Source organism: Bolinopsis microptera, chromosome 5 (genome assembly GCF_026151205.1).
Source record: "Bolinopsis microptera isolate Bmic1 chromosome 5, MBARI_Bmic_1.0, whole genome shotgun sequence".
Taxonomy (NCBI): domain Eukaryota; kingdom Metazoa; phylum Ctenophora; class Tentaculata; order Lobata; family Bolinopsidae; genus Bolinopsis; species Bolinopsis microptera.
In genome coordinates, this window is record NC_087076.1 from 13467857 (window position 1) to 13495612 (window position 27756).

A 27756-nucleotide genomic window follows, 5' to 3' on the forward strand; every position below is an offset into this window, starting at 1 on the left:
GTGGATCCAGTAACACACTTTTTCATGTACTACTGCAACCAAGTACCAGCAATTTTTCTAATTCCGATACTTTCCAGGAAAACGAGTGCGGTGAGAAGGGCGCTTGTCAAGAATACAACAACTCCGAACTGATGACGGGAGCCGTTACCATGGCAATGATCGCCAAAATAGTCGGCACCATTCTCTACTTCATCGGCTGGAGGCTATGGGCCCACAGAGAGGCACAAAACTCCTCGATACCCTATTCGGACGATGTTAAATGTGGAGTTGTAACCAATGCTGTAACCGCTGATAACGAATCAGACGATCTTGAGTTAAAAGAAGACCTTAGTAAAGTTGAACTTTCAAATATATCTTTGTAGAGAAGGGAGTTTGTGTTATCCTGTTCGGGAGATGTGTAATTCTTTAGTTCTTTCCATAATTCCCAGTCAGTAATAATGAGCCTTAATCACTGGGACTACGTTGTACCTCTTAAATTAAAAGTGATAAAACTTTACCCAGTATTATACATCTTCCGTAGCATTAACTCTTTCATTTCATTGCAATTTCATCCTAAAATTCCTGTCATGTTGCATTAAATATTTTTGTGTTAACCATTATATTAGATAATTTTCGCCGTTTGTTTACCCGTATGATGTATATAATAAGTAACACATCCAAATAGAAACCACGTGTTTGGGGTTAACAACGTTCTGTTTTACAATAAGTGACTTCCAGGTAGGCGATGCTTTACAGAGTGTACAGTTGAATAAGTTTAGATGTAATCTAGTTAAGTAAAAGTTAAGTAAAAATGATTTATAGTGTTTGTAGTTGTAATATGAATCAGTGATCGCAAGCTGGGGGAAATTACTGACGATTATTTAATAGAGTTGTAATATTTCAAGTTTAAAATAGAACTAGATAGAGGTTGTATATTGTAAACTATTCGATCGATGGAAGACTGTCCGGCAATTATATATCAATGTTTAAGAATTTTTAACCATTTAGTCGTTATGATCAGCTACAAAATTTTGATAGTGTAAGATTTTTAAATTTCTGTGTTTTAATATTGAAATTAGATTACTTAGTTTCACATGAAATAATAAAATCGTTTTCTTGTTCCAGTATGACCATATATTTTTAAATCTTAAAGACTCGCTGCAGTGCTTGCCGGAAAAAGATACACGCAATGTGTGGCAAACTGAGCCGCGAAATCCAACATTTAATTTCCTTCCGACGCCACTATCCAAAATACTGGTCACAACAGGACTGACACTTTACAAAAAATAACGCATGCATTTGTATATTGTTAGCAACTACATAAAATATTTACAACTCGTATAAAGACTTAAATACATGACTTTAAATTAAAATATCGGAACTGTGCGTGTCGGAACGCAAAGATTAAAACTACTGACCCTCAATCGATAAGAAATATACAGGATGGGCCAAAATAAACTGAACATCCAATTATTCCAGTTGCTCCCAACACGAAAGGAAGCTGACCCAATACTCATACTGCTCAGTTTCCCATGTGTAGAGTTAATTTAAATGTTCAGCATATTTTGGTCCATCTTGTGGATGATAAAATGAACAAAATATGAATGATAAAACTTGACAGTGCGCTAGCAAGGCCTCAGTCAAGAGCTAATAAGAAATAGTTTCGTTATCTCAGAATAAATAATTTCCTATCCTATGTATATCATGCAAAGGTTTAGTGATTAACTAAGTTAAAAAAGGGTCGTTCACATATTACGTAATCAGCCGAGGGGGAGAGGTTTTCAAATGAAAACGGCTGATGCCGGATCTTTAGGTTTGGATCTTGGGGCCGAATAAGATGTCGTAATATTGCTGCCAGGAATGGGGGATCGGGAGGATGTGTAAAACTGCCAACAAATTGATCATGTGAACGACCCCAAATAAAGGTAAAATCTCTCGCAATGATCTTTAAAGAACTGTAGATCTGTAGATGAAAAAGTAGTTATGAGGTTAAAATGTGTGATGCTGATCTCGGCTAAGAATATGATTAAGATAAAATGGTAACAAATATATTTGAGCCATCTTATAACCACAACAATGTTCCTTTATTTACTGGGCTTCATAACTCGCAATATTTCGTTGCGTTTCGAATGCAGTAACGCTGTCAGTATAGGACTTAACCGTTTTAACTCTACCGTATCTTGACTCCCCTCTGCGGAAAATAAATTGTGTCCAGTTAATGCTTGGATATTACAAACCTAGCAACTATAATGCAACTATAACTTCTTTATAGCAAGGTTATTGCCCAGATATGATCAGCCTTAATTTGGACAATGTAGGGTCAGTTTTGTTCGTAACACATAATTTGTTCAGTGAACCTTACCATCAAAATCTATCTTAAGCATATTTTTACAGGAGGCATTGATCGAACAATACTTACTAGTGTCTTTTTGAGTGAGGAGATGCTGTAAAATTGAGAAAACCTCGCCACTTTTAAGATGAAATGGTCCATAAAGAAGCTGAAAAGAAAATGTTAAACTTATAAAAAGTAGTAGTAGTACATAGTTGACAAAATGATCATAAAACATGAGGATTTTAAAATTTGCATAAGCTTCTATCCGTCAAGGGAATCAGATACAAATCTAAGCAAAAAATATCTCACCACTGCGAAAGCAGTTGCCAGACAATGAACGGTAGCAACCAAGGGCGGAGACAGCGTATCAAAAGCGTTTGCAAGCCTCTCCAAGTACTTTGGAGTTGTTTCACCCTCGTTTCTGACTCTGATATCGCACTTTCTCAACAGAGCCTCCATCTCGAACACGCTGAGGACCGGTTTGGAGAGAGAGTTAAACCAGGCTTTCAGAAGGCTCCCTAGCTGGAACGGTGCCAAGTCACTCGTCTGAAAGAATGTTTTTAACCTTCATGTACTAAATAGTTTGACTCAATATTTTAACTTGTGTACTCAATTTCACCAACATTTTGAAACCATCATATAAAATCACTGAACAAAACTTAGACTCTAAATAAAAGAGTACTTACTGACTCCCAGACGCCCACGTTTATCTGAGATATGACCAGATCTATATCGTACTTCGCACCACTGCCTTCTCCATCCTGTAACTCTTTACCAGATACCCCCGCTAGAAACTGCTTGATTGCAGTGTCAGCATCTTCTGAGATGTTGTGTAGATCTAGGATGCTGGCCGAGTCTCCCTTAAAATATATCCATTATCAAATGCAAATGTCATGATCATTGATATCATGATATAATGCCTTACAAACAGTTAAAAGACACAGAAAGATGTGCTAACATTATCTATACTAAAGGTACTAAGAGCTAAAAAGATCGTCCGAGATATAACCATCACTAATAAAAATACTGGATTCATTGACTTCATCCATGGTACTAATGATGCAAATCTCAAGTGATAGTTGATATGAATATGTCAGGTTACATCTGACAGACCTCCTGAAGTAGGTCATTCTCCGGTGCCTCCACAGAGTCAGACGACACAACAGTGTCAGAAGAATTGGCCTGGTCCTGGTTGATGTGGGTCTGTGTCCGGGAAGACCTGGGACTCAGGTTCAGACGATGTGATATCTTGTTGATCCTGATATCCTGAGGTTGGATAATTGTTGCTTCACTGACAATACACTGGCAACATCACAGTCATAGTATTACAAAATGTATTCCCCCATATATGTTAGAACACAAGTCACATGAATATAACACAATTAACAAATTGTAGTAACTAACGTAGGGATGAGAAGGAGAAGGGAGGTCGGGTACGTTCTCCACACTCCTGGATCTCCTGAAGACCCCTGTAGTTGACATCAGTCTCTCAAGTTCCTCCACTTCTTTCTCTGTACACTCGGCTCCGTTCAGCGAGTCTAGGTCATCTTCATCTAGATCATACTGCTGCAAACAAAACTAAAATAACGTACAGTTATAGTCTAGTTGATCGGACATTCTCAGTTTAAAACTTAATTGACTCACCCTAGAAGTCTAATCCGTGTTTTTTTGTTGCCTATTTTAATCCAAAAACTCGGCCAGTACGATGGATTTCCACGTGCATATAATCAGATCAAAAAAACCCAAAAGAAGATAACCTGGTAACTTGAAGGACACGTGACTGGTCTTGAAACTTCGTTATTAGCTCTGATCCTCTTGTGGAGAACACTGGTGGGCTGTCCTACTTTCTCCATCACCCAGCAACATACCATGTAAACAACCTGCAGACACAAATGTCTTAATCTTTGGAAGTTTTTGTACAAATTTTAAAGATGATATCGAAATTCTGCAGTAAAATGCATAGACGTAAATATATGTATGTCATGGTTATCATTACCGGAATGAACAATAGTTGTCAGTATATTGTTATTTTGTTTTTAGTGTTACCTTTGGGGTGTACTTGAGTGTCTTCCCCTCGGTGCCGTGAAGAACTATTTTCTGATTTGCTATAATCTCTTCAAGGTTGTAGCTTGGTAACAACGGCGCACTAATAATAAGCCGAAATGACATTGTTTTTTATTATACTGTTATAGTTTAAATATTTTAGAAACCTCCATGATCAAGAAAAATATTAAATCAAGAATGATCATTTAAAAAAACTTACTGTGAAGGGAATTGTATCCATAGTGGAGAAAGAAAGTTAGCGAAACGAAATACAGCTTTCAGTTGTCCTCTCGTCTGGATGGACCGTGGCCTGTTCTTTCTCACCAGCAGAATTGCCTGAAATGTCGAAATGAGGTTAAATATTGGTCCCGTAATCTAATAAATAACTAATTAATACTCCATTACTCAAGAGAGAGCAAAATTTCTTCTGACCACTTGAAATGTAACTTCAGGTTGAGTTAAATTAACGTTCTACAGAATAATAGGATTACGGATATATCTTTCCTTCAGCAGTTTTAGTTTGTCGTCATGCGACTTTATTATTGGAAACAAACTAATTGGGTGACTAAATTGGTGCACTTGTCACTTTCTGGGGATTGGGAAATATCGTCTGAGTTCTGAACCGAGAAAAATTGAAGCTCTGCTGCAGTCTACGGGAATATTTAGAAATGAAAGTTATTCTGCGCGCAACAGATCGTGTTGTCAAAATGCTACACAAAATGCTGAAAGTCAAGTTTTTATATAAAACAGTTTACGCGCGTTACAATATTGTTTCTTCACGATAGTGACAGTTCCTTACCATTTTACTCTTATATACTTGATAGCTCAGACAACAAGAGCGGAGACAATGTTCAGTGTTTACTGAATGGAAACCATGGCAACAAAAAAATGAGGAAATTCCAAATAGTTCACGATGTCATTCTACGAAGCATTCTATCGTAAAACGTATATATTTTAAGGAGAAATACATATTAGCTAACAGCTAATTGTTTTTACAAGTGACCTATAACCGCCAATTAACGTGCAAATGACAAAACTAGCATGCTCGAACTTTTAACTTTAAGCAGAGGAAAATTTTGTGGGTCGAGACCTGGACATTTTGGGACTGAGATCTGAAAATTGTATTGTGACATGTTAATCTCTACTATAATTCAAAGAATTGTTTCTGTCTGTATGTCTGTACGACCGCCGACGTGCAAATTAGACGAGAAATAGGAATTTAGGTAACAACCAAAAGGTTCCATAGCAACGGTGTTTTAATGCACACATGCACGTGCAAAGATTGTTTTAACGTCATTTTGATCGGTTTTGTGGTAATAACGTTGTGTTCAGTGCGAGCTACATTTTAATCGGCTGTATCTTCGGTGGGGATGAATACTTTTTGAAACGATTTGAACTTACTTCGAAAGAATACTATTAGGTTCCTCCCTGTTACCACGGGCTTTCTAGTAGCTTTATAATATTAACAATTGGTAGAATAATTCTTCTGGAAGCCAGCATGATAGGTGTGACTTATCCACCGATGCGTAAACCCATCCTCCGATGTATAACCAATCCTCCAGTTAGGATCGGAACAGGTACTTCAGTAGCAGGGAGGAGTTGAGTGTGCACTTCGATGTATAGAGTTTTTTGCTACTGGATATGGTAAAATAGGTCATTGGTTACTCAAATCACCGAGGGCCGCATGTTGTGTGGAGCCACGCCCATATTTCATATCAGGCACGTATATGGGATATTTTTATCTCAGCTTCTGAAGGATTCTTTGTATGGTCATTCTGCATCAGAATTGATAAGGTATGCAAATCCTAGGGGGGATTTCTACCATAATTGATAATTAAGTACATGTTTGATGTTACTATTTGTTACATTTTGTTTTCTGACAACTTAAAAGCTCAAAAATCTATCATGCCCCACACAAAACGGGCAAAGAATATAGTAAATTGGAGTTTTACTGTACGTGGTTTCGAGAAAAACGAAATCGTCAGGAACCTGTTCAGAGCGTAATAGCGTAATAACGTCATGGTCGATATTGCGAAATCCTTATTAGAGGCCATTCTATTTCTACTGCATGGGGTTTACTATTAAGTTTCTATAAAGGAGGTGGTTGGCAGAACCACCTGTATTTAATTGTTATTGTTAGAGTAGTATTCTACCAGCTACCTTTTCACAAACTTTATAACGTCATTTTATTTAAATATCACTATGATTTTAGCTAATCTACAAACACTTACCTGAGGACCTCAGGCTGAGATTCGGCGGAATGGCAGGCTGAGAGTAGCCCAGTAAACAAGCACCTGCTCAAATTTCCTTTTGAATTCGATCACTAAATCGGTTCAATGATTTCTCTCCTAACAGCAGAATAGGCATTAGTGCCATAATATATTTGATTTTGTTGCCTATGGTCTTTGTAGCAAATTATTTGCAGCTGACAAACCTGGTAATGAACACACCTGACTTAGATTTGTAATCGTTGACAATAAAAAGCGTAGCTTTCTTTGCCAATTATACTTAGTGTGGTAAGCCAGTTTCTGTGCAATTCGAAATTGCATCGATTAATATTTATTTTTTGTTTTTTTATTTAAGGGTCGTTCACATATTTCTTAATCAGCGGAAGGGGGAAGGGGTATAGTTCCTAAGTTTAGTTCTTTTGGCGGCCAAATTCTGAAAAATGCCCGCCAAATTTCAGAATTCGGCCGCCAAATTTGAAGGCCTAACTCAAAATTCCACTCCAAAACTTAAGGTCATCAGACAATACGTTGATTCTGAAAATTTCATGAAAAAATATTGAGGGGGGGGGGGGGGGTGGGGTAGGTCTTGATTACGTTTGATTACGGAGGGGGGAGGGGGATAAAAATTGCTATTAAATATTGATTAGTGATTCTCTCTGAGTAATTTTTCTAGCCCATCACTCAGTCTTTTTAACAACACAATTTGGAATAACTTCGATACAGTTGAGCGTAGAGTTATCCCTCTGTTATTGTTGCAATATGTGATATTGGGATGATGGTGATTATTCCTTTTCTCCAATCATTAGGAATATCCTCACTTTTCCATACCGTTTCAAAAAGATCCTTTAACCAAGGCAGAAGTCCAGGAGAACCTTACTTTAATAGTTCTTCAACTTCTTGATAGCTTCCTCAATTTCAAACAAGGACTGTGGTTCATCATCATTACTAAGGTATTCAAAAGAGAGTACCTTTTCATCCTGATCCAATATAAAGAAATCCACCGCATTTGCTGCTGGTGTCAACTATATATCGCTATTAAAAATAGTAATTCTGGCAAGGGATCATACAGATACCATGTGCATTGTGCTAATAGACTCTGGGGTATTTAAACACAAAAAGGGTTCAAATTTCATTAAATCGATAGAGATCGCATTTGTGTCGTTTGTTCGGTAAGGTATTTAGTGACTTTGTCTTTGATAATTGAAAATTTGTTCACTCGCCGTGACCTCACCCACATTATCTATGCTAGTATGAGATAAAGTAGGCACTCCATCCTGTACAGTACCGTTGGTACCCTGATTTTGAACGGGAACCGGTCACTGTGGCGGAAGTCACTGCGGCGGTGTTTTAAAGCTAATCGATTTTGTTATTATATTAGCAGTGCTAGGTCTATCTTATAGGTTTAGTTTCTAGTGCCGCCGTACTGTCCAAAGTAAAGTGGGTGTCATGTGATCCGCCGTACCGTCCAACCTTTTTGGAAAGTACCGCTGTACCGGCCTCCGCTGTACCGTCCTCCGCCGGACTGTACACCGCCGCAGTGACTTCCGCCACAGAGTCCTATACCCTGTACTAACCTCTAAGCTCACGGTCACTAGTAGTTACTACTATTTGTTATGAACCTTCCTTGAATAAAGGTCTGTGTTCTTGCATTTTTATTTTTTAACCTGCATGTTGATAAAGGTAAATGTTTATAATATGTTGTATGTGGTCCAGCATTAAGCATTAACCACTTGGTCAGGACTGCCTCTCTAACGACACACCAAAATAACAACCTAGATTATGAGCCTTCAAATAGTTAACAGTTGTCTGGCCACATCTGTTTTATCTTTATATATTTTATAACTTCTAATGTGCTAATCTCACGATCGTTCTCAAGACCCATTATGCACCATTCTGTAGATATAGGTTTTTATTTTGTACGAGGTCCAGTATTATAAGTACTGATCTTAGTGGTCCAGTGCAGGTATTGACATTAGCCAGGGCAGGGCTGATGACACACAGAGAGAACAACTTAAATCAAGCATGCAGACTAATAGCAGTCGAGCCACGTACTGGATTACTTTTCGTGTTAAATTTAGGGGGGGGGGGGGGGGGTTTGACATGTCCGCCAATGTCTGCCTATGTACTGTCCTTTTTGGATTTTATGAGACATTTTTTTGGACATTAGCGGACATTGACGGACATTGGCAGACTCGGACGGACATTGGCGGACATTAACTGACAAACATTATGAAAATGTTTACAAACATCATAATCATCCTTTGGAACTATCCTAACGACCACTACCAGGGCAAATTACTTCGCCCTGATAATATTAACGCAAGGAAAGGACTATTTTTACCACAAAAGACAAGATAATGCCCGGCACGTGGACTATGCCATTTAACCGTCACGTGCACAGGGGCTCTTACTGAGATTCCTAGCATCAGTTAATTCATTTTATTTCGCTATCACATTTTGTTGGCCGGCAGAGGCAATAAATTTATAACCCCTTTAACCTGACGATTCTCCTCCAGGAATGGATTGTCCTCCAGGAATAGTAGAGATGATAACAAACTCTTCAACAGATGACTCGTTCATCCCGCACGCTACGGGTGAGCGCTACGTTCTTCTAGCGTGGACGTGCGCGTGCGCCATCATCTCCATCCCCGGTAACATAACAGTACTAGCAGCAGTGTTAGTGTACAACGCTATAAGGTTAGACCGGGTCTCAGTCATACTGATCTGTAACCTAGCTGTGTGGGATCTGATCTACACCACTATTGGCATCCTGCCCACTATACCGGCCCTGGCTACGGAGAAGTGGGTGTTTGGAACAGGACTCTGCTGCTTCCAATACTGGGTAATTTGGCTGGCTCTGTTGGGAGATGTTACACTTGTCTGCTCCCTTAACATTAGTAAGCTGACTAGTCTGTTGTTCCCGCTGGACGCTAGACTGCGCGCACGCAGGACCGGCAGGTACATAGCACTGTGTCTGTGGTTGGGAATCCTGCTGTTCTCCGTTCCTGTAGCAATGAACGCTGTGAGGGGGGAGATGAAGATGAACTCTGGTTCCTACAGATGCGACTCTTCCAGCTCTCGCTCTGCTAGTGTGTGGTGGGTTCCTGTGTACTCTGTCCTCTTCATCATTATCCCCATCCTGCTGATCATTGTGACTACAGTCTGGCTGCTGTGGTATGTGAACAAGGAGAGGGGACTACAGAGACAGAGCATTCTTACTCTCATCCTTATCTCCGGGGTATTCGTACTATCTTACATTTCTGTTGCTGCTATGTTGATATGCTACATATTTGTTGATCCTGGTGATCCTGAGAACGCCAACTTCTACGATCAATTCTTCAAGGTTTCCATGTTTATCAACTATGTAAACTTCACATTGAACCCCTTGGTGTATTACAGATCTATCTCTAGTTTTAATAGGTTCGTTAAGACTAAAGTGTTAAGAGTAAGATTACAGATTACACCACAGTTGGGTATTACTACTAACTTTAGGATGAAAAACTCTGTTAGGGTGACAGGACCTCAACGGCCTATTCCAGTGTTTTATAGAAATTCAGGTTAATTAACAATTATATTATAACAAGTGAGGATTACTGAACTTATAACTTGATATTTCTGTAGCATTTATTGTGGTGTAATGAATGTCTGTCAGTCAAGACTGAAACTGATTTTAATAATTTGAACCAAATTCGCTTGAATGATTGATTATAGGGGGGGTTACATGTCTGCCAATGTCCGCCAATGTCCTGTCCTTTTTGGATTCTATGAGACAAACGGACGTGTTTATGGGACATTAGCGGACATTGGCGGACATTAACAGACAAACATTATGAGAATTTTTCGCACAAGATTTGGACACAATATTTTCCGCTCATAATGATCATGACAGCTTGAAACATGAACAAAAGTCCTTTCCAGAAAAACGTTGAAAAAATTTTCGGTCCGAGTCATCCTTGATGACTCGCACTGCAAAGGGGAGGCCTGCATTCCGGGATCGCATTACAAGAGGGAACCCTCGAGTCCAAAAATCGTATATCAAAGGGTAGGTCCGGACGGGAGGCCGACAAAGGGGGGCCCCCGATTATTAGGGGTCAGATCATATGACGTATAATTAGTGATGTGACGAATAATTAGTGATGTGATCCATCAGTAGAATTTAATTGACCCAGAAATTAGCTAGATATAGGGTAGAGTTCACATGTCAATTCTGTAAATAATATCTGTATATTAAGAAGTAAACATGATCTGACTGCTCGACTCGTAGATCACATAAGGGACGGGAGCTTTTGCTAAAGGGGGTTCTTGTATCAAGGGATGTGAGACGTACGTGCCAAAGGCATGCAAGGGGAGTGAGCCGATCAAGTGTTCTTAGGTATATTACTGGAAGATGAAAGACAATAGTATCGGTCGGACAGGATCTCAACAGCTACTTGACTCTGATGGATACATCTACTGTCGGAAGAAGAGCAAGGATTCAGCCCTCGCATCTTCCTGGCGGTGCTGCAAGCACAAACTTTCTACGAAGTGTCCGTGCTATCTATCCCTCTCAGACGATTTCTCATGTCCTTGGCCAGAGTGAATGCTTTTATGAAGAATTTGCCAGGATGGGATGTGAGCAATTGCTACTTTCACCTCTGTCAAGCTGTTCTTGTTCGCTAAGAGTCGAAGGAATTGCCATACCCAACTCCACGATATCTGTTCATTTTACTCCACATACTCTAGCAAGATCGAGTATTTGTTTTCTGTAGCCTCAGTGTTTGGGCACGATATATTGTAGTAAATTATAAATCAAAAGTACGGAGTTAAACTGGGCTAGATATAGGGTAGAGTTCACATGTTCTGTAAATCATAGCTGGTGGATCACATCACTAATTATACGTCACATCACTAATTATACGTCATATGATCTGACCCCTAATAATCGGGGGCCCCCCTTTGTCGTGCAGCAAAAATATTTTCGGCTAATAATGATCAGGGTAGCATGAATCTTTGATTAGATTTTGACTTAGAAAATTTTCGGTCCGAGTCATTCTCGATACGTACCTCTGAAGGCAAGTGCTCCCGCTTCCGAGCTCGCACTGCAAAGGGGAGGCCTTCCGGGATCGCATTACTCGAGTCCACAATCGTATATCGTAGGCCCAATTTACTACATTTGTTTCTTGGTTACTATTTTGGTTGGTACTGAGCTGTCACAATGTTCCTTTACAAGGTTGAAGGTACTACACTTTTTAAACGTTCAGCAGTCAGGAAATTAAGAAATTGAACAATTAACGCTGCATTACATTTCTAGTATAAAATCAAACTGATGTGGAGAGGATAATATATCAACCGATATAAATAACATTGATAGTTTTCATGCCTTGCAGTTGAATGGAAGAAATCTCAGGCCTTAGCCTTAGGTATTTTAGTAAACGATTTTCTAGCCTTATAACTGTCAGTGTAGAGTAAAGTGTTTAAATTTACTGATCACGTCTCTAGAGAAGGATTTTTGAGGATTTATTATATTGTTTATATGTTTTCTTTCTCTATCTTTGTTTTTATGTTGTTGTATTAATTTGTGTCAACCCACCAAAATTGAAGGTCTTAGACTACACAGTATTAGACTAAACAATTACAACTCGGTTACCAAGGAATCCACAGAGTAGGCAACTTCTCACAACAAAGAGAGGTGATTTGTAGGAAAATGTCAAAGCAGAATACAAACTTACATCTTTAGGTTTCATCTTGTGATGATAGACAAGAAAGCAAGCTATCACCACACCAGTTCGTCCCAGTCCAGCATGGCAATGTATAGCCACACAACCTTCACTCTGTGCAAAGGTCACTACTTTACAGATATCCAGTAGGAATCGTTGTAGGGGTACTGAGTAGTCCTGAAAAATGTACATTAGAAGTGTCATGGTATGTCACTTATTCAAGTTTTAACTAGAGTACAGATTCAAATCAAATCAGAGTCGCAAAAAGAAATTTGCCAAATGTAAAGTTCACAACTACATATTACTAGTCATTCATCGACCTGCAATCTTGCTAACCTGGATATTGAAGTTATAATAGTAAATTTCGTTATCCATAAACTCTATGGGATCGTAACTGAAGCCTGAACTGTGAAGCGAATTTCCACAGCTGGCATGTTCACCTGTTTCTTGAAGATTTATAATAGCAGTGATGCCTGATCTGAAAAGTGAATTTAGCATTTAGGTTTCTGAGCAAACAAGCATACAGTGACTCATTTTAAAGACCAACTAATTCAATCCTGGACCAAAATAGAATCGGACCAGCTAGATGCAATACATACTTTTTAAAAGAGTCTATCATACTGTGTTTCTTCATCTCGGTGTAGTTTGGTCTTGCCATTGCAAGAATATTATCCGTCACCCTAGTAGATAGAGCATTAAATACCTAAGAATCGATATAATTATTATTTGAGAATAAAAGAGAAAATCGTGTTGTATTTCCAAGATAGCATGCATTCCCTCATAACATGCATTCCTACATACCAGTGAGAAAACAAGCCAGGGATAGCCATCTGCTCGGCACTCCACACATCTGACCTCTCATACTTGCACGACTTTCCACCACAGAAAACCTAGGGAAAAAGTCTTTTTTGTGAAATGGCAAGTACCAGTGAAAGCAATGAAACACCAAGGGTATAAGGGAAGGGATATCAAACAAGGCTCCACTAGCCTAAGACACATAAACAGGAAACATATCTCCTGAAACAGTTATATTGTAGTAATTGAAAGTATTAAAACTATGTTAATGGAAATACAAACATTCACAATCTCCCCTTTCTTTCTCTTTAATAAAAACTTAAATAGATAAAAATGCTCGTGCTCGAATGAGACCAATTCATCTGATAAATTGTAATTATGATAAAAATAATAAATATATACCTTTATTCAACTCTTTAAAAACTCTTAAAAAAACGTTCGAATACGAACTAATACATCACACATAAAATTCATATAATTCAATTGTTTTTGTAACCAACAAATAAGCGTTCTAAATTCCATTGAACAATAAAGCTGATACAGCTTTGGGAAGTTTCCCATCCTCAATAGTCCCACGTAGTAGCCCCGATGAAGCCCCTGCCTTAGTAAGGCAGTCTGCCAGTTGCAATCCTGTCGGAACCCAAACAAATTTGACCTCATCTCGGTTAAATCGTTGCCTCAGACATGCCATTGGAATCCGCAAGCCCTTATCTTCCAGAGAGTTGGTTGTTCTAATCGCATCATACAGTGACTTACAGTCTGTTAGACCGATGATAGGGAACAAGCCCTTTCCCCTGAAGATCTGGTCGAGTTGGGTTGATATTAGCTCTGCTGCATCTAGAGCATCAACTAGAGCCCAACTCTCTGCACCGAGTGTACTCTTGCAAACTTTACGTATCTTTCGGCTCTGCCAGGTAAGAGGGCAGCATTTTCCACTCTTTTCAGCCATGAATATTTTGTGTCCACCCTGAGAAGATCCATCAGAAAGATTTCCAAATGAGGCATCACTGAAGACTATGATAAATGCCCCATTAAACTGGATTTTCGGGAATTTCAGTGATAACGGGTTTCGCTTCATAAACCGTATTGTTTTATTTACCAACTTCAGATCACGCACAGTTCCAGAGGAGTACGAGTTTGCGGCAATACAAGTTCCATAGCTTATGTCAGGCCTCGTTTGAGTAGCAACCCACAGCAGTTGTCCAGCAGCTGACCTGAGCTGTCTCTTTTCAACCTCGTTTATTGGCACATCGTTTAGTTTTACTCTAGCTGAATCGATTTTGATCTCAGATATTTGTTCAATGTATCCAAACTGAGAAACATTGATGAGCATGAAACTCTGCTTGATATCTAGACCAGTGTACACAAAAGAACCTTCAACTTCAGTGCTCAACTTAAACTTGCTCTTCAATGAACCCATGACATGGCTTAAGAACCACTCATTCCCTCCAAACATGAGGTCATCCACATGAATGGCTATCAGACCAGCCAGCTCTTCCCCCTGGTGTCCAAAGAAAAACGATTCATCATAACTAGAGATTGTCATTCCCAGATCCTCTAGAGTACGTCTCAGAGTAATATACCATTTTCGAGGCCCATCAATCAGTCCGTAGATGCATTTTTTCAGCTTCCAAAGCATTACTGTTGATGCTTCCTTTGGTGGCTTTATAAACAATGTTCTTGTTAACTGTTCCCCTTGTAAGAAAGCAGCTTGTACATCTATGTGTTGAATGAGCCACTTCAGTCCTTGGCACAACATTGTAACGATACGAATAGTATCCTTACTACATGTCGGTGAGTCAGCCCTCAAACCTTTATCCCTCTCTTGGTAGCCCAGAGCAACCAACCTTGCTTTTGGTTCTCCTGTTGTTTTTCGGGTAACTACCCATCTTACACCAATTGTAGACTGACCATCATTTCCCACTTCATCATAGACCTCATTGCGCTTGAATTTCTCGAGTTCTGCAATCTTTGCATCAACTATATCTTGCTCAAACATCTCTCCATTGGTGAACATGACTTCATGCTCTTGTTCTTGCTCTTGTTCTGGATCAGCATGCCACTCAGAAGCAAGTTCAGACCAGTCCACACATTGGGTAGTGCTTTCCCCATCGAGCTGAATGTTCAGACACTTAGCATATTTTCCAGAGGCTTTTCCTGCTCTACTGTGAATATAAACCTTCTCCCATGTTTCTTCTTCTCCGTCTTCAGGGTATTTTGCTCGAAAGAGAACATGTGTCTTCACTTTGGGGAGCTCTATCTTTTCTACAGACTCTTGTTGTCTACTTGCCGCAGGTACAATGACTTGAGTTGCCAACTCGCGGGTGTCAGCAGTTACTACCGTGCTTGTTGTAGGAATTCTCAACTCTTTCTTTCTAGAAGCTCTCTGCTCAAGTGAAACTTCTTCAGAATAGTATCTTGGAGTCTGATCTTCATCAACCATCCTTTTTTCTGTGCCATCATTACTTTCGGGTGAAACAAATTGATGCTTCTCTTGGGTCGTCTTCTTAGAGATATGGCATGGGTGCACTTTCACTATTTGGAAGCCATGTTTGACAACAAAAGTTTGACCATCACGTCCTATCACAACACCAGGTCCACTCCATCTGTCAGAATTGTTTCTCTTATAGAGAACCTTTTCACCCATCTCCAGCACAGTGTCTTGACAGGTACGGACCTGTGACCGCAAGGCACGTTTGATTTTAGCACTATTCTCTGCTTTTATGAACTCCTCACGTGCAGTCCTCATTGCTCTCAGATTGTCTTCCAGATGTGTACTGGCAACTTTCTCCTCCAAGGCAGGAAGATGATTATCTACCACATTTGGCAATGGCGGGTTCTTTCCCAAGACAAGCTGGTACGGGGAATATCCTCCTGACATCTGAAGTGAGTTCTTTGCACTGACAGCCCAAGCTAGTGACACCTCCCATGTGCATCGTACATCTTCTTTTGTCTTCACCATCATCTCGGCTATTATTCTATGGTGCCTTTCCACCATCCCATTACTGAATGGGCTTTCTGCTGCAGATTGCTGTAGTTCCACATTAAACTGCTCACACATCTCCACATATTCTGCATTGGAGAATTCACCACCATTGTCTGCCATGAAACGCCTCGGACTTCCAAACAATGCAATCCAGCTTGTGCACACTGCATCAACAACAGTTTCCTTCTTTTTGTTCGGGATTATCTTAGCAACCGAAAATCTAGTCGCACAATCTATCATGTGGATGAATGTTGGCTGTCCTTGCACAGTTTTCAAGTCCATTGCCACACAATCATTGAAAACAGTTCCCCTTGGCAGCCCGACAACCGGTCTTGGTTTTGGCTTAGCATATCTTTGGCACACTTCGCAGTTACTGCATACTATCTCTAGAGCCTTCATAAACTCTTTCTTAGTGAAGCCTGCATTCCTCAACATACTCTGCAGCTTGTATGCTGGAGCATGAGCAAACTGCCTATGCAGTTTCAAGGCTTTCTTTTTCATTTCTTTTTCATCTGTGCCACCCATAGTATCTTCAGTAACTGTCAATACCAACTGCACACTTGAGTCGCTGAGACATCTCCTTCTGTTGCACAGGGGTACACAGTAATGTCCTGACTTACACTCAAGCAATTTGACCTGTTCTCCGTTGAACATCATTGTGTCTTTGGTGAAGTCAATTACTGCTCCTGCCTTCTTCAAAGAGGGTTTGCTCAATAGTAGGGGTAAGTCACAACTCACAACATTTGCATCGATGAGTATTTTCTGCGTCCCTATCCTCCCTGGGATCTTTATCTTTTCAACTGAGGTCACCTTCTTACCATCTCCGAACTTGAAAGGGGTTGCACATTCAGTTGGAGTCATCATCCGTCTTTCTTCTTCTCCCAATGTTTCTGCATACTGTTCAACCCAGTTTCTTCCAACCACAGTCTTTGTGCAGCCAGAATCAATGACTGCACACGATAGTGTCTCGAACACTAGTGAGCTGGAATCAGGCTTCTCCTGAATGAGGGTGGTTTCTTCTACCATCAGAGTCACGTAGGCGCTTCCAGAGTTCTCTGATTCCATTTCTTCCTCCGCGAAGTACTGAGCACCTCTTGCTTTCTTTGGACAAAAACGAACAATATGGCCCTTATCTCCACACTCAAAACAGCCGCTATTGAACCTGGTTCTAGCATCTCTTGAATATGGAAATGAAGTTCCTCTGTTGGTTCCTCGGTTATTTTTATACGGACCACTGTAACTCCCTGAACCTCTTGAACCTCCTCTAGAGCCTCGTCTCCAGTTGTTGTTGTAGGTAAAGTTACACTCTTCTGGCTCACTCTTTATCACAGTAGTTTCACTTCCGTGTTGCTGACTGTCGGTGTTTGGGAGTCGTGTGAAGATTTTCCCTATCGTTTTTGCCATCTCTGCATAGGTCATACTCTTCACAGTTGCCAATGCAAGATCGACTTTCTCTGGTGCCAGCTTGGCACTGTTCAATACTCTATATGCAAGTACTTCTTCTGGCAGCTCGATCTTGTGCTTTTTCAGATCGTCGTACAACTTCTCGAACTCAGATATATAACTCTGCAGATTCATTTCATTGCGCCTTTCATACTGTTCGAACTTACAGTATATTTTATATGCTATATGTGACGAGTCTTCCTTGTAGATCTTATCTAATCGAGCTATTATCTGCTCCAAGCCATCCTCAGCTATGAGCACTTCCTTGCCCAAGGATCTAACATGGTTCTTGACTTTTCCTTCCTTCAGCTCCAAAAGAAACGCAGTTGCCCTCCTCTTCTTGGGAAGAGCCGTAAACTCACTCCACAGATCAATGTCCAACCTCCAGTCCTCATAGCAGCGACCTTCCTTGTAAGCCGGTGGAGCCTTGTATCCAGTTCTATTGTTACCCGGGCTTGGTGCAGGTGTCTCCAATGAGTTTTCACCTGTCATCACGGTAGATCTCAAATCAGCAGGTTCACTTCCTTGCTACCAATGTGAAATGGCAAGTACCAGTGAAAGCAATGAAACACCAAGGGTATAAGGGAAGGGATATCAAACAAGGCTCCACTAGCCTAAAACACATAAACAGGGAACATATCTCCTGAAACAGTTATATTGTAGTAATTGAAAGTATTAAAACTATGTTAATGGAAATACAAACATTCACATTTTTATCTAACAAATCAAAGACATAAGACTTGTAAAATATTTTTGCTCCTGCAAATATGGATCTGGTCGAATTTTCCGTTTTAAAGCTTGAAATAATTTCTGGAACTGAAAGATTGTTTATTTGAAACTGGAGGGATTCTCTAAACAGTAAACATGATACTGCATCGGGACAATCTGGCATTGTGATAGATTCCACATCATCAGCATAAAGAATGGCAATTGTTTCCCTTACCTGACATTGGAGAGGTCCAGCAGTCACATGTCGGAAAGCCTCAGATAGACGAGAATAAGAGGCATTTACAGACTTGGGATTATGGTGAGTTGTTGTAGGAGTTTGAGAGACAACCTGCATACCATGCTAACATATCTTCTGCATACCTAGGCCTAGTTTGGATTATTTATAGTGTGATGGATTACTAACTTTCCGTTACAAGTGACAACCAATTATTCGAGAAACTGTGACCGTTAATTCCTTGTGTTTCTAAAACATCTTTTATATAAATTACTGATTTTAAAAGTCCTGCTAGTTGATACAATGTCAGATATAAATTGTTAAGTCAGAATTACTCATATGGGCATTAGTAAAACAAATTTTTTTTTAGTAAAAAAAAATTTATTTTAAACCCACAATCAATTGCCTTGACCTTTCGGACGAGTGTTTGCCCACCGGGGATCCAAAAATATGATCACCATGAACATTACTTTGACACGTGAACTTATCAAACGACTGTAATGATTCCATTAAATTTTCTTAGTACATTTAGCTAGTTTATAGTAGATACACACGATCACAGAATAGAAGAGCACAATTGGGCTCTTTGTTCTGCGACCGTGTTTCCTCGGTGGGCCGACAGGTTTTTGTTGTGTAGTAGTGCTGGGAAAAAACACGCTTTAAATATCAATGAATGTAAATATTGTTAATTGACATTAGTGCCACAGTTTATGTGGTAAAAACAAATTTATGGTCAAACATTATATATCGTAGAATGGCATGATTTACCCACATCACTAAGCATCTGGATGGATAATTAGCACACAAGGATAAACTGATCTTTAAACATGACCACCAGCAATATCATATAACCATAGCTCCAAAATAAATAAATTGCTCTACATAGAAACATCTGGCCTGATCTTATCACATTGCGGTCCCCTGGGGTTCGGTAAAGCCCTTACAGGCAACTGGGTCCTTTTACCAGCCACAATAAAACTAGTCATGCCAGTACTGTCATAAACTGTAACCAACTATTTAACAATAAGATATCTTTTGCTAGAATTTTAAATTTTAAGCCATAGAGCAATCTTCTCAATTTTAAAATTTAAAAATAACATTTTACCCTAACTATGATGTGGTGGCATTTCATACTTAACTAAAATTCAACTCTGAAAGTCAATAGATTATTAGTCACAACAAAATTATAGTTTAAGACATCCATTTTGCATTGTGTTTCCAATATTAGAATTTATGATATGTATTGATAGAATAATTGGTAATAAATTTAACTTTTGTTTTATTAACTTTTGTTTTATTAATTCATATTTAGTTCAAATATTTAAAGTCAAAATAACCATTTCACATAAGTGGTTTTATTATAATAAAATAATTTGTGATAAATTAATAAATTAATTTACACTCAAAAATGAACAAAATATACACAATTTTTACCTAGTGCAACACTGGTTTGGCGCGCGGCTGATCAAAAAAGTTTGGTTTGCATTTACTAACTACAGTGTACAGCGTACATGAAAAAATAACTTACTGAATCTTTTAATACTAGACACATATTAATTCAGATGTTGTTCAATGAGTTAGCCACAAAAATGTTCAAATTATGCAGGAGGGTAAAGGACACAATTGCTAGAAGTGCTTCTTTGTGCCCGTTGCCCGTTGACTACAATGAACATTTTGCGGAGTTTTTCCAAGCGGCTTTTATCGGAGTGCGTGTTATTTACTTGGTTATGCACAAGCCAGGCCAACATTTTGTTTTTGTGTCAGCCGCGCTACCAGGTTGCAGAGCTAGAGTATGATAAACACTAAAAAATTATACACTATACAAATTTGCTAATACAATATCAGAGTCCGATCTAGCTGCAAACGTCAAACACCACAGTTCAGCCGCCAAGTACCGTTTAAGGGGGCAGGGGGGTCTTCATGGAAATTTTCTCAAAATCGACTTTAATTTGAAAATTCAATTAATTATTATATATATAAATCAAGCGTTACATTTCAGCCATGCAAAATTACAATGACATATTTTGATATACTAATTGATAAATGGAACTGCAATATAAGTTGCTTAATGTTTGGCCGGATGACAACTAACTAAAAGAGAAAAATAAACTTGATTACATAATAATTAATTCGGCTGAACCAACACATAGCAAGAGCCACATTAATGTTGGGGCCGTCTACCAAATTTGAATGACATACAATAACAAAAAATCAAACATATCATAAATAATTATATATGGATTTTGTTCATTACAATTCCGTCACAACTGATAGAAGAAAAAAGAAAGGACAAGTGGATAGGAAATTGGACGGCAGAATTGTAACCAACAAAAACACATTTGAGCTAGTCTGGCCAGACTGTATCGGCAGCCCAGAGGTACTTGATCAGATTGGCCTTAAAAGTAGAAATCCGCTCTGACTGCCGGATACATACTGGTAGACTATTCCATTTCAGCATAGATCTATGAAAGAAGCTATTTCGGAAGGTATCCGAGCAGGGCACAGTGGTACTCATGTAAGTTGAAGTATCCGACCTATCAATTATTTGAGCATTGTGCCTAGTGTATCGGGTGCCCTCTGGACGGCATAGGACTATATAAGTAGAAAGCGAAACTGGGATTATGCTATTCACTATTTTATAGAAGGTCATAAGATCGTTATAAATAAACTTCTGCATGACAGGGAGAATATTTAGCTTCTTTTGCTCTGTAGCAAGTTTATCGTCATTATAACTGGAGTAGGGTTCACCATTGATCCATTTAATAGCCCTCTTTTGGATAGCAACAAACTGTTGAAGATGAGTTGCAGATTGAGGGGACCATATGACAGAACAATGTTCAAATATAGACCTAATTACCGCCAAATAGAACGATCTTTTCTGCCTTTTATCAGTAGTGAAATGACATGTTCTCTTAAGTAGTCCAAGTCTGGAGTTAGCTTTGGAAACAAGCGCTTTACATTGTGCACCCCAATTAAACCTGGAGTTTATTGCGACTCCTAAATCTGACTGAGAGGGCACAAAGTCAATATCACTTCCAGAAAGTTTATAGAAGAAGGTATTGAATGGCAAGTTATCCAGCACGTTTCTTTGCAGGGACACAGAAAGGGCTTTGCACTTTTGTGGATGGAACTTCATTCGATTTCTCACTGACCAATCATACAATCTATTGATGTCATTTTTTAGTTGTTTCTGATAGAGGGGAGTGATATCTATCAGATGCTTTTAATCCGATAGAAAAATACTGTTCCTAGCCGAAATTATAGCCGGTAAAAGGTCAGCGCTTGTGTGTAATTGTATTGCGCGAGCGATTTTTGATCGCGTGCCCTGAAAATCGAGTCTAAAAATCTATCTTCTCCTACATTTTTTGAGCAATCACCCTCAAACTTTCAGGATATGTTCTAAGGATCATTTAGAAGGGATTGTCCAGGCAAAATTTTGAGATAGGCCTTTAAACATTTTTTATTCGATTTTAAAAATCTTGGACCTCGAAAAATCGTCAAAAAACCAGGTCCAAGATTTTCAAAATCGAATAAAAAATGTTTAAAGGCCTATCTCAAAATTTTGCCTGGACAATCCCTTCTAAATGATCCTTAGGACATATCCTGAAAGTTTGAGGGTATTTGCTCAAAAAATGTAGGAGGAGATAGATTTTTAGACTCGATTTTCAGGGCACGCGATCAAAAATCGCTCTCGCAATACAATTACACACAAGCGCTGACCTTCTACAGGCGATAATTTCTGCTAGGAGCAATATTTTTCTATCGGATTAAAAGCATCTGATAGATATCACTCCCATCTATCAGAAACAACTAAAAAGTCGATTTTGAGAAAATTTACATGAAGACCCCCCCCTGCCCCCTTAAGTGAACACCGAAACACGAGGTTTAGGTGTCATTTTGTAAATCACTTTATGGATGGATAATTCAGTAATTGTTGTAGAAAATTACAGTCACTGCCACCTATAGCGTTATGTCATGGGTCTGATTAATGGCCAAGAATAAACGTACGTTCGCGCTTAAGAAACCCGCGCAAATGTTGAAGTAGTGAATTGAAATGTTAACTGGTCATGTAAACCATGTGACAGAATATTGTGCGCTTTAGGGGGTTAATTTGGTAGAAGGAGTTAAAGTTGAGAGTTTTAGGCGAGGTCAGAGGTGTCTTTAGCTTTTCTTCACTTTCGAGATAGAGGGGGGACAATTGAGACAAGTTCGTAAACTAATGTAAAGCGAAGTGGAGTAAAGTATAAATACTACTTGTCACAAAATGAGTCACAGTATAGGATTCTGTACCCTCAGTACTGGAACTTACAAACTTAAAAACGTCAAACATTGGGACTTAAGAGTCAAGGCCCAAGAAACAAGAACCCAGAGCTCAAAAGACAAGAACCTATAACCAAGCCCTAAGACCTAAGGGTCTGAAGCCTAAAAGTCAAGAGCCCGAAGCCACTTATTGGATAAAAATACGACCTTATAAATAATTCCTTATCGCATTCATGACGTCATTCACGTGTCTGAATCGTAACAATATCATTATCAATGTCTCTGAATTCCGTGCAAAATTCAAATCAATTTCTCTGATCTCGTTCTTAAAAGTGTTATGATTGTCTTCGTAAATCTCGTTGCTACTAAAACAATATTGCAAAACATTCTTACGTCCTTCTCTTTCAAAGGGATAACCTCCTTATCTTTCAAAGGGAAAACTCGTCTTATAAATCATATGCTACAACAATATTGCAAAACATTCTTACGTCCTTCTCTTTCAAAGGGATAACCTCCTTATCTTTCAAAGGGAAAACTCGTCTTATAAATCACGTTGCAAATACACAAAACTCGAACAGCATAAATTTGTCTCCGTGCGAATCTCCACAGTAACATATTTCTTCACACGATCTTATTACTTTAAAAATTCTAAAATAAGCGCACGTGAAAGTCTGATTTAAATTCCTGCAGGCTTGGATCATTAACCTGTAAATAATTCTAAAACTTTGTTAATTATCACCTTATCATGAAACCTGGAGATGAGCCGACTGGCTCAATCAAAATACCAGTCAAGACCATTCAAAACTAACCACTTGGAATGCTCGAAATATCAAGAACTTAAATCTAAACAGCTTAAAATAAGGGTACAGAATCCGTGGGAGGTTCCGTAGTAAATGGGCTGTAAGTTTCAAGGTCTTTACAATAATTTACGATCATATTAAAATGTGTTATTTGGACTTAAAGAAATGCTCGAATCAGGACGGATATTAAACAGCGTACAACACTTCCCTCTTAAAAAATGCTAAGATTGATTCTCTCTGTACAGTCTTTCAGTTAAGATACAGCTAACAGATCTCATATCATATTACATGCAGTGTTTCTATGAATCCTTAAAGTCTAAATCACATGCTGCGTTATTAAAGGCTTACGATCATCGATGATAATATAATTATAACATGTCATATTTATCGGGTTTATAATCACGAAAAAGTTACAATGTAATATCTAGTTCGATAAGGAAGCAATGTTTATTCATGACTGCATTAGGCAGTGAGCTTCAAGTTCATATATCAAATACTGTGTCTTTAATTCGCGGCTGAAATCTGCAGAGTTATTCGTTAGCTTTGTTTCAATCTTCCAAGCTTGTCCGATGTCTTTTCCGTGACTTTTTTCGAGGAACAGCTTGTCTAAAACTTGCTGGGGTTGTTATAGAGTGAAGAAGAAGTAGTGAGAGGGTAGTTTCCGAAGTGGTATCGTTATACCTTCTGTAGGGTTCCTGTTACATAAATTGTGATTCTGCAACTATTATTCGCAATATGAGATCAATTCTTTTGGATCATGTCCATGTTCGACCAGTGAGTTATCCTCTGTTGTCGAACTGAAGAGTGGGCTGGAGGTTCTTTCAGGAGTGATTTAATGTCAGCTTCGGCTTGAACTTTTGCACTCAGCAACATTCATTAGACCTGTTTTCTTACTTTCAAATCAGCATTTCAATCGGAATGTCTAACTATTTATGGGTATCAAGTGCAACCTTTGTCATCAAGTTCGAAACAGTTAAAAGTTTCAGCCGTTGCAAAACTACTTATACCAACAGGTAGATCAAATCTTCCAAGTATTTACTACATGGACTCATCAACTAATGGTAGCAACTCCTCGTCAATGCTTCAATGAATCACTACTTGGTAGAGTTAACCAGCCAGATAGGCATTCATAGTTCTTTCCGTCGTAATAAGTGTCTTTCAGTAACTTTCGGTGCTTTCAGTGTCTTTCAGAATCTTTCAAAATTGCATGTGGAAAGGGAGACAGGACCAGTTTTGGCCAGAGTAGACTTGAGAGACGATGGAGCGAACAATGCAAATTAAAGCTTGGGCTAACCTTTGAAGAGCGAAAAATATCCTTTTTTGGTCTGGGGTTGTACCTAAGTTGTTCAGTCTCTGAGAGGTCCGCGTCCGGGGCATTGTTTTCATTCATGGGTTCGCTGGTTGGTGCTTCCATTTCCATAACAGTGCCGAACATCAGTTTCGTCCTTTCACTTTCGTCCATCGGATCAGATATCTTGTGGTTCTCATCGTCATTGGTGATCTTTTCAGTAGCATTGCCGGTTCCTTTGCATATCAAGGTTCTTCTAATTGATATCTCTAGAGTGCTCGGATCAATTCGACAAGTCTATACTTCGCTTATTATCAACTAAAGCTAGCAAGTAGCGATCAACGTAACAACTGACAAGGGTCATCGTGATGCTAGAATGTGGTCTCTGGGAGGTAGATCTCAGCTAGGGTATTTGCTGCGGGTTCATCAGCAAAAGCAGCAACTCCTTGCAATGAACCACTACTCTTAGCTGGGACCCGATCATATGAACAATCACATTTGTTGATTTTATCACCATAAGATATCAGTCCTTGACATTTCTGTAAGTAAAAGTCATAATCCTTCAGGTGGACGAAACTAATTAGTAATTAGTTAGAATGTTAGATGTGGATCCTAACCTAGCTTCATCAACTTAGGCATGTTAGTTTCATCGGGTTGTGCTTGTAAGGTATTGTTATCTAGTGTTGACTAAGAGTTTCAGCTTTGCGTTAATTTGTAGGGATAAGCTTTATTGTGTCAAAATGGCACACAATCTGCTTATTCGTTTCCAGGTGTTGTACCAGGTAGGTCCAAGAGGCTAGGACTTTGAAGATCTTCGAGGGTTCAAGGGTTCCAGGACTGTGTCAATTCTTGAATTTTCTGAAATCTGTAATGGAGAGGCTAAGAAGTTTCCACATTAGGACCAAGTCGTCTTCAACTCTAATGTAGCAAGTGGATCTCCCATGACTAATGTAGTAAATTATAACCTCGTTTGGGATCGGTTGGCTGAGTTCCAATAGACTGCAGCGTACAACTCAGTGCCCGGGTTCTCCACCAAATTGTGCGCTTTAGGGGGTTAATTTGGTAGAAGGAGTTAAAGTTGAGAGTTTTAGGCGAGGTCAGAGGTGTCTTTAGCTTTTCTTCACTTTCGAGATAGAGGGGGGACAATTGAGACAAGTTCGTAAACTAATGTAAAGCGAAGTGGAGTAAAGTATAAATACTACTTGTCACAAAATGAGTCACAGTATAGGATTCTGTACCCTCAGTACTGGAACTTACAAACTTAAAAACGTCAAACATTGGGACTTAAGAGTCAAGGCCCAAGAAACAAGAACCCAGAGCTCAAAAGACAAGAACCTATAACCAAGCCCTAAGACCTAAGGGTCTGAAGCCTAAAAGTCAAGAGCCCGAAGCCACTTATTGGATAAAAATACGACCTTATAAATAATTCCTTATCGCATTCATGACGTCATTCACGTGTCTGAATCGTAACAATATCATTATCAATGTCTCTGAATTCCGTGCAAAATTCAAATCAATTTCTCTGATCTCGTTCTTAAAAGTGTTATGATTGTCTTCGTAAATCTCGTTGCTACTAAAACAATATTGCAAAACATTCTTACGTCCTTCTCTTTCAAAGGGATAACCTCCTTATCTTTCAAAGGGAAAACTCGTCTTATAAATCATATGCTACAACAATATTGCAAAACATTCTTACGTCCTTCTCTTTCAAAGGGATAACCTCCTTATCTTTCAAAGGGAAAACTCGTCTTATAAATCACGTTGCAAATACACAAAACTCGAACAGCATAAATTTGTCTCCGTGCGAATCTCCACAGTAACATATTTCTTCACACGATCTTATTACTTTAAAAATTCTAAAATAAGCGCACGTGAAAGTCTGATTTAAATTCCTGCAGGCTTGGATCATTAACCTGTAAATAATTCTAAAACTTTGTTAATTATCACCTTATCATGAAACCTGGAGATGAGCCGACTGGCTCAATCAAAATACCAGTCAAGACCATTCAAAACTAACCACTTGGAATGCTCGAAATATCAAGAACTTAAATCTAAACAGCTTAAAATAAGGGTACAGAATCCGTGGGAGGTTCCGTAGTAAATGGGCTGTAAGTTTCAAGGTCTTTACAATAATTTACGATCATATTAAAATGTGTTATTTGGACTTAAAGAAATGCTCGAATCAGGACGGATATTAAACAGCGTACAACATTATGCACACCATCACCAGTGCAGTAAGTAAAACAAAATTTTAAGTAAAACAAAATTTAAATTTTATTGCCATTACAATGAATAATAATATCATAATAAATATAAGTAGACATCCGATAATAAACTTGTTACATCCAGTACAACCCAAGATGTCAGCCGACGCGACTTACAAAAATAAAGAAAGCTAGCATGTTCATTGTTGATAGTTTTTCTAACGAGCATACTTAGGCTGTACGGAAATAGCTTTAATGTTTAATTCTACGTCATATTAAAAACATTTCACCATTTTTGCTAGATACAAAAATAAATTTTAAAATAAATAACTCTTTTGCTGCTAAGGCGCGGCACCGCGCTGGGTCCACATGTTATACAGCGTGTAGCATCACAGCGCTTAAAATATAAGATGATTGAGCTATAACATATAAGCGGTGCGCCGCGCCTAAACCTAAAAACATAAACTTTAAATTGTAAATATTGTCGAGATGTTTAAACGAGTTTTGAGAAATAATATGACATGCTGACTTCGTAGGATATTACAATTATACCCGTGCCAGTTCCAAATGTGAGTCAGCGCTTAAACCAAAAGCAGTTGGCAAAAGGAGCCAGTTGCCTGCAAGAGCTTTACTAGCACCCGATTTACCACTTTTGGAGCACAAACTCAAACCTAAAACCGGCCAAGCACAAAAGTATGTTATTGCCACGATTGGGTGGATTGATTCCCAAAATATTTATCAGCACGCAGCACTAATAAT

General features: G+C 38.9%; 3 protein-coding genes across 9 annotated transcripts in view; 2 read left to right on the forward strand and 1 right to left on the reverse strand.

Annotated features, from left to right (window-relative positions):
* The window catches only part of LOC134815947 (solute carrier organic anion transporter family member 4A1-like), a 28242-nt gene extending 27155 nt beyond the window's left edge, over nt 1-1087 (forward strand). Inside the window, exon 11 of the mRNA XM_063824560.1 lies at nt 78-1087. Coding sequence (XP_063680630.1) covers nt 78-362 — 285 coding nt within the window. The 3' untranslated portion in view covers nt 363-1087. The remainder of the gene's footprint in view (nt 1-77) is intronic.
* LOC134815948 (protein tyrosine phosphatase domain-containing protein 1-like) lies at nt 1071-18599 on the reverse strand. Of its 7 annotated transcripts, none has more exons than XR_010160328.1 (15): nt 18446-18599; nt 13080-13168; nt 12878-12958; nt 12615-12756; nt 12291-12455; nt 4575-4690; nt 4358-4457; nt 4069-4191; nt 3716-3877; nt 3425-3577; nt 2998-3171; nt 2621-2857; nt 2399-2477; nt 1894-2170; nt 1279-1704 (listed from the first exon to the last, which is right to left on the reverse strand). XR_010160328.1 is itself a non-coding variant. In XM_063824561.1 (14 exons), exons 1-14 carry the CDS (start codon nt 18563-18565, stop codon nt 2064-2066), a joined length of 1860 nt encoding a protein of 619 aa, XP_063680631.1. In that variant the 5' UTR covers nt 18566-18599; the 3' UTR covers nt 1071-2063. The 7 variants fall into 7 exon arrangements, 4 of the variants coding, with proteins under 4 accessions (XP_063680631.1, XP_063680632.1, XP_063680634.1 ...); XR_010160327.1 differs by having other exon boundaries at nt 3716-3889; XM_063824561.1 differs by having other exon boundaries at nt 1071-2170; nt 3716-3889.
* The window catches only part of LOC134815950 (GTP-binding protein 4-like), a 47030-nt gene continuing 29483 nt past the window's right edge, over nt 10210-27756 (forward strand). Inside the window, exon 1 of the mRNA XM_063824567.1 lies at nt 10210-10214. The gene's annotated coding sequence lies outside the window, so the exon portion shown is untranslated. The remainder of the gene's footprint in view (nt 10215-27756) is intronic.

What these genes read in the sequence shown, in the direction of transcription:
- LOC134815948 (XM_063824561.1), bottom strand. Translation starts at nt 18,565, where the DNA reads ATGCAGGTTGTCTCTCAAACTCCTACAACAACTCACCATAATCCCAAG. An exon ending in ACAAGATGAAACCTAAAGAT is followed by an intron (nt 4,691 to 12,290) that starts GTAAGTTTGTAT and finishes TCGACATTTCAG; the next exon opens with GCAATTCTGCTGGTGAGAAA. An exon ending in CCTCACTCAAAAAGACACTA is followed by an intron (nt 2,171 to 2,398) that starts GTAAGTATTGTT and finishes TATTTTCCGCAG; the next exon opens with AGGGGAGTCAAGATACGGTA.